The sequence below is a fragment of the Clytia hemisphaerica genome, unplaced genomic scaffold (assembly GCF_902728285.1).
Source record: "Clytia hemisphaerica strain Z4C2 unplaced genomic scaffold, Clytia hemisphaerica genome assembly, whole genome shotgun sequence".
Taxonomy (NCBI): domain Eukaryota; kingdom Metazoa; phylum Cnidaria; class Hydrozoa; order Leptothecata; family Clytiidae; genus Clytia; species Clytia hemisphaerica.
In genome coordinates, this window is record NW_027103678.1 from 57,527 (window position 1) to 65,170 (window position 7,644).

A 7,644-nucleotide genomic window follows, 5' to 3' on the forward strand; every position below is an offset into this window, starting at 1 on the left:
TTCGAAATAAAAAAAATTTGGGGCAAATTAGGGCCAAAAAACGGCTAAAAAACGGGTTTTTTGGACTTTGTGAAAAATTAGGTCGTTCATTTTTTCTGATTTTATGCATGAAAGTAGGTTACCATCGTAGTATAGGTAAAACATCTTTTCTGCTTAAGCAGATTTTTGCAAAAAAAATTTGTTGGCTCAAAAAACGCATGTTTATCTATAAGAATCACTATAAGCATACATCAATGTTCTTAGTCAAATTACTCAATTTTTTTATGAGATGGATGTTTTTTTTTGCTCAGGAGGACTTACTTTTAAAGAGTATGTGTGTTTCGGCATGAAATTTTGATTGCTTGGCGTGTTTTTATAGAAAAACTGGCCAAATTTGATATTTTTTTATAAGAACATTATCAATTAGTTAGGTATTAGCTTTTCTCGAGATTTTTTTGGACTTTGTGAAAAATTGGATCATTGATTTTTTCTGATTTTTTGTAGGAAAGTAAGGTACCATCATAGGTAAAAGATGATTCAAGCAGATTTTTGCAAAAAGATTTTGTTGGCTCAAAAAACGCATGTTTATCTATAAGAATCACTATTAATAAGTGTACATCAATGTTCTTAAAATTACTGAATGTTTTGATGAGATATGTTTTTTTGCTCTCGAAGTCTTGAATATGAAAGAATATTTCAAGAGCATGAAATTTTGGTTTCCAAACATGTTTTTTTATAAGAAACAAACAACTGATTTTAATAGATCGTCACTATTTGTGTTCTGAATGATTGTTTAATGGTCACGCTCACGTAGATATCAATTATATATGTGTTAAATGCATAACCAGGTAGGTCCATAAAAGTATCACTTGTTTATTTATTTTTTAATCTCGAAAACTATTGACCCGTGAGAATATCGTCTTGGCAGAGTATAAAGATCTTTAGACCATCGAAACGGCCACGCCTCTCATGAGTTATCTTGGATGAAAGGATTATTTTTTTTAATGTCCTTAGTCATTTGTTCGTCATGATAGCAATTTTAGAATGCCAGGTTCAAATTTTCACATCCTACTTTTCTTTTAAAGAACCATTCTTTTCAGAACAGTTTCAAAAGAAATTTAAAGCCATATTTTTCATAGCTTGGAGACCAGACCAACTGTTCTCATATTTATGATAACATTGAAATTATTCAAGTGATAAGAAAAATATGTTCCTAATTATTTTTTTTCTTGACTTTATTGTTAAACTTGAATAAAAACTTTTTCAAATAATCTTTTTTAACTATCTAAAAACACAAAAGATTTGAAAGTTTAGATAAATATCACTATATTGGACTCAATTTTTTACGAGTCCGTTTATAAAAACCAAGGCTAAAAAGCATAAATACATTTTATAACCGTTTTAAATCAAACCGTCGACATCAACTTACTAAAAAACCTCTTTCATCAGAGAAATCGTACTTGTGTTCGCTAAGTTCAGAATTCCAAGGATTTCGTTATTTTATTACATCATTCCAAAATGGCCGCTACAACAACAGAGGATATCAAGAAAGGCTTAATCACAGATACAACATATTACTCGAAGTGTAAGAACGATATTTATGTGGAAATTGATAAATTGTTATGCGATAAGAATCGATACCAATCGATCAAAGATCGAAAAGAAGAAAGTGTTTTTGATATGGAAACTTTCAAGAAGGTCTCGAAAGGTATGTGATATTTTTCTAATCTATTTCTTTAGTTGAGATTTTCACCAAAGGGAGTGATGGCCTAATGGTCTATTAGTCTAATGTTCACAATCTCGATCTTTTTGGTACACAAGTGTGGAATTCACCTATTTACACGTGCAATAAGTGGATTTTCACGCTCACGCAGATTTTTTCGATCCGCGCATTCACGCAATGATAAAATCCAATTCACGTATTCACTCACGCAAACCTCTGGGGCCATGCATGTTTTTTCTATAAGCATAACGTTTATAAGCATATTTAGGCTAAGTTTTTGGTACCTTAACAATGGCTCTATTCTTTAAGAACAATAGAATACTTAGCATTATGCGAGCCTGGTATTGGGTCAGAGACTTGCTCATATAAAGAAAAACATGTACATACTCTCAATCTCAATTTTTTACGTCTATAGAATTGCTGCATTCACAGGTGTATTTTTTCTTTTCAGGGAAATATTGTACAAGGTGGCGAGGGTTGAGCATGATGAAAGATTGTTGTGACATGGTGATCTATCAACAACTTATATGGGAACTACAACCAAAAACCATCATCGAAACGGGTATGAAAATCAACTCTTTTCTCCAACGTCTTACAAAGTTAGTAAAGATTTTTAAAACCCCGTTCTAGCCTGTCTTTCATATAGTAGGTGAAGAGGGAGACGGTGAATTCTTTTTTACTGCTTGAACACCCCTGTCTCACAGTCCCGATAGAACTTCTTTCCACAGTACGCCTTTCCCGATATCGATTGCGCAATCACAAATTCACGGAAATACAACATGAAAGCGAGGCTGGGTAGGGTACATTTTCAAAACATCATGGCGGCGAGCAGTAGCAGATTGACTGAGAAAGAATTTATCTTCACAGAACTTGTAAATAATGTAAATAAAGAAATTCCTATTGAAATTATATACAATGAAGAAGATGTTGATATGTTTATAAGTGATTGTCCACGTTCTGTTCCTGTAAATACTGTAAATACTTCAAAAAACCAGCCCATAACAACACCACTCTCAACAACAACAACACAAACACAATCTGATGTTCAAAAGACTGAGGTAAAATGGGGAAAATCTTTTGCTTCACTACCTGCATTTGGGATGAAGGAGATCGAAACTCATAGAAAGAACAGTGGTAAAACACCTGGAAGTGCCATCATAAAAACAAGAGATAGAGGACACAAGTTTCAAGCAGAAAGATATATCTCATCGAACAATATATATTCTATGGAGAAGGATGGACACATACTTTTTAAAGCCATCAGCAAAGCCAGTATGAAAGACAATAAATGGAGCTTAACAGTTAGTATAAATAAAATTACAAGCCAGGTAGTATCTGCCAATTGTACTTGTGTGGCAGGGAACTCTGGCTATTGTAATCATGTGATGGGGCTGCTTATGGAGATTGCTTTATACTCACTCAAAGGACTCACAGAAATCCCTGAAGAAGTAGCCTGCACCAGTAGGTCACAACAATGGGGTGTACCAGGGAAATCTAGACAAGCCCAAGCACCAAAACTCCCTGTCAAGGATACGACCATCCAACAGTTGCCAAGCAAGAAAGGGGTATCTTTGCCTCCTTTTCGTCTGAATTTTGAAATAGTTGCTACCCAGTCTTGTCTGATTTTGAAAAGTGATATATTCGTTTTATTTCCTTTAGAATCTGCAGTTGCACTTTTACATCCTGGAATGCAACAGTATTTCCCATGTCCACCAGATAGATTTTTAGCTGGACGAGTCTTTTTTGATTGGAAGTATTTTTCTTCATTAGCAGTGTTTTCTTCACTCATCTTATAAACGAAGTCAACGTTGAAGTGATACACACTACACAGTATCTCATTGCTTCACACAATCATTTTCCTTGTGTAAGGTGTGTGTGTGCCTTTCTCACTATAAATCAGTCTCAAAAATATTTCTTTTTCTTTCTGATAAAAGGTGAGAAACACTCGAAACAAAAGGAAAGAGCAAATAAACAGGTCTCTTCTTTTTATTCATGTTTATAAAGATAAATAAAGTGCTTTTCTTTGGATGGGAGTAATTTTTGTAGCAAAATACAGTGATTTACGTGGTTTGTTTACAAAATTCACCCTACCCAGCCTCGCTTTCATGTTAAATTCCCGTGAATTTGTGATTGCGCAATCGATATCGGGAAAGGCGTATTAAATCCCAATGGGGATAGCTTTGAGTGCATTTTTTTGCCATTGAATTTCAAAAATGGGGATGAAAACAAAGTCGATTCCTAACTAAGGACGATTTGGGTGGATAGGTGTGGCCAACGGGTCTGTGGAACAGTGTTGTCCGTGGTTGGTCTATATTGCACCTTGTTTGGATGTCATTTTCCTTAAGAATTGAGTCTTAGATTATATATTCTAAAAATACCTTGAAAAACTTAAATTTACTGAATGAATATTGATACTTGAAATTCTGAAACGATGGCCATTTCTCCTTATATACTGAGAATTGGTAAAAGTCTAAAAGTTGTTCATTTACATATATTTTCCCAATCAAACCACTTTTTCTAGGGATTTCTCAGAAATTGTTAAAAAAGTAATGTCTCCATTTACTTCTGAGACAGACTTAAAACAACAACTCTTGTTTTTTTTCCTTCTTTAGGTGCTTATACTGGCGCATGTGCGTTATGGATGGCAGACACAGCAAAAAGTTACGGTATCGAAACACACGTTCATTCCATCGATATCGAATTAAGTATGGTTGAAGATTTAGCATTGAACGATGAAAATGTCACTATTCGACAAGGAGATGCAAACAAGATTGCCAAAGCCTTTCCACCTGAAATGCTAAAGGTACCCTTTTTATAATCTCTGTGGTCTCAAATAAAATTTCGTCTTGTTCGTTCTTCTGTGTTTGAATGATTAAGATTAAATTTTCAGAAACCTTTCTAGAAGCCTTCAGCACCACCTCAAAAAATATCTCCATAATATTCATAAAAAAGTCCGTAACGTTGAAACCACGTCACAGTCTCCTTCCAGCCAGCAAGACCTTAAAAAATTCTCTTTGCGTGCTCAAAAACGTTCAACAGTAAACCTTTGTTGAGGTGTGACTGTTTTATCTCTTTGTTTGGCATTTTTTGGAACATAATATTTTCATTATATTTTCTCAAAAATACTTTTTTTCAAAGATATTTTTAAGCAATGCTGCTTTATGAATTGAGAAAACATTGAAGACATTTGACTGAATGCAAAAGTAATTGAAGTTGGGAAATTTTCTTTTAATGAGAAAATTTTAAAATTTTGAAAGATTGCAAAAACTTTGAAAAATAATCACGAAAAATTCAGGAAAAGATTCATAAAATTATGAAAATTACTAATTTTAGTACCGATTTTTTAAAATATTTCTCTGGATACCACCTTTTTGGTATTTTAGTACCTCTTGGAACTAAAAGGATTTTCAAGGTTTTTGGGTACACTTCCACGTCACTAATCAGCATGGTGCCCTAGATTTTATTATCGACCCCCTTGGTGTAGCTTATCTTCAATATTTAGCTCTCTGACAACTAATGTTTTGTTTCCCATCAACCACCAGGAATTACCACATCCTTGGATCATCAGTGAAGATTGTCATGTTGATGTGGTGGGTGTGATGGAGCATTTCCATCAATACATGCAGCCTGGTGACTATTTCATCATTGAAGATACTTCGCCTGATACTCCTCTCGGTAAGTGTTTTGTTTATCACATTTCTGTGTTAGAGTGAAAATGGAGCTCTTTTTTTGAACAAGAATCAGTGAATCCGTGTTATCTTGTTAACACTCATATTCCTTAACCTGCTCTTATTCTTTAAGAACAAATTCAGGACTTAAGACCTAATTTATATGAATTTTCTTGACTCTTTATTTTAAAATTCAGTAACTCCGGTCTCATTTTTCAGTGTTTTTATGCCTCATTGTCAAGCGTCTTCATTAGTGATGTCTTACTTTGAAAGGGTGACACCAGCGTTTAGACCATGTTTGCACGTAGCGGTTCCGATTCGCTCCGAAACGAAATGAAGCCACTCTATCGGTTAAAAGTGACGTAAAAATTGAATTTAACCAATGGAATGGCTTTCATTTCATTTCGGAGCAAAACGAAATCGTAGCGTGTGAACAAGAACTTAAAGCTTCTTAGGTCAACCTTTCTTCTGAAATTCATCGTGTAATAGCTTAATCCCAGGGTGGATTGGTACTGAGTGCAAGTTAGTGTGACACAAAACACAAAAAACACGAAGATAATCCTTCTTCTATCACCTTTATGGAAAAATTCAATTTCTTTCATATTTAGGGCACCTTTTCTTACAATGGGTAAAAATCTTTCGAAATTAAGTTCTACTCGGCACAACCTCTGTAATTCAATGGCCAAACCTAGTTATCATTACGTCATCAAGAATGATTATTTTAAGGGTGTTAAAGATATATTTATTGTTGTCACAGTGAGTGGACAAGGATTGTTAGAAGACGTTCAATATCAAGCATGGGGCCAACGGAAACATCAGCTGTTGAAAGGATTCTTAAACCGTCACGAAGAATTTTACAAAGTTGATGCATTCTATACGGACTTTTTCGGGTAATAAGTTACTTTTCTTTAACGTTTTAAGTGAGCTCATCATTCTTCCATGCAAATTATAAGACACACCTTTTCTTTACCTTTTATATTTATAAAATTGTTCTTTCATGCCATTTTATTTTTCTTGAATCAAGACGATTTAGATCTCTAAAAAATTTTCTTTACGTTTAAATCATATTATCCTCTTGCCCGGTAAGTCAAAAACTGCGGGTAGCTTGAATATCTCAAATTTAGAAAATAGCGTGTTTAAAAATATGTCATTCCGGAGATTTTCATCAATATTAAGCGAAAGTAAAGTTCTGAAGCCGTTTGATTATCCTTTAGATTTTACGTCCAATGGACGTATGGCAGTTCCACTATAATACAATGGATTTATTTCTCAAAAGCCTTTCAGATTGAGCTCTAATAGGCTGCTATATTAAGCTAATTGCGATGTAGGAATTTCTGAAAATGGTTGACTTTAATTGTAATTCAATTTTTAGGTATAACGGGACTTTCAACTGGGACGGATATCTCAAGAGAGTGAAATAGTTATGCGAAGAAGATGCGATGATTTGGAAAAAGAAATCCTTGTACATTATAATGATAGGATAAGATAGGCTTAGAAATAAACAAATGTGTACAAATTCACAAATATTGATTGGCTGCTACTTTTTCAATTTTCAATTTCTCTAAGGGGAGTTAACGAGTCTTGAAATGTCTTAAACATTTGTTTAACGGGTCCATACGAAAAACAAAATCTTGCCAAGGATTTTTTAAAGATTAGTACCGTTACAACTAGTTTTACTCAAAAGTAACCACCCTGAAAAAACATATGTTATTGTTGTGTAACTCATTCATTGCCACTGACATCAGTTTTGGTCACTCAATTTTTACAGTCTTTCACCGGTAGATCTGAACCTAGGAGACCTGCGACCTAGCTGTCATTTACTATTATCCTTAGTTGGGATGTGGACGTGCTTTTTAAATAAAAATAAACCAGCCGAGGCTGGAAGGTCAGCCAATAGAGCTTAGCTAGATAGCTTTAATAAGTGGGTTAACAGATGTAAGAGATGTACTGAAAGAGAGTAGACTAAAAATGTTGAATAATGTACAAACTGTGAAACATTTGATAACTTGATTTAAAATTATTTAAAACAAGCCTGAGAGCTCCTCCACCCCCCCCCCCCCCACGAGAAGCTCAAAGTATACTTCTCTTTAGCATTGTAGCACTGTTTCTATGACATCAAACAATTAAGCTATAGTTCATTACTATAAAATAAAAGAGAAACATAGTGTAATTAAACTTTTTGTTAATTTCATTCCAGTCAGTTATGATAATAAGCTACAAACTTTAAGTCACAAAGCGCAAACTCCAGAAAAACACAATTTGCATAAAAAATTC

The 7,644-nt window shown here is 34.1% G+C and overlaps 1 protein-coding gene across 1 annotated transcript; it reads left to right on the forward strand.

The window, feature by feature from the left end:
- The first annotated feature begins 1,384 nt into the window (after positions 1-1,384).
- LOC136803663 (rhamnosyl O-methyltransferase-like) lies at positions 1,385-6,900 on the forward strand. Its single transcript, XM_067060383.1, has 6 exons — positions 1,385-1,687; positions 2,154-2,264; positions 4,315-4,505; positions 5,245-5,377; positions 6,128-6,260; positions 6,743-6,900. Exons 1-6 carry the CDS (start codon positions 1,498-1,500, stop codon positions 6,789-6,791), a joined length of 807 nt encoding a protein of 268 aa, XP_066916484.1. The 5' UTR covers positions 1,385-1,497; the 3' UTR covers positions 6,792-6,900.
- Positions 6,901-7,644: the final 744 nt, after the last annotated feature.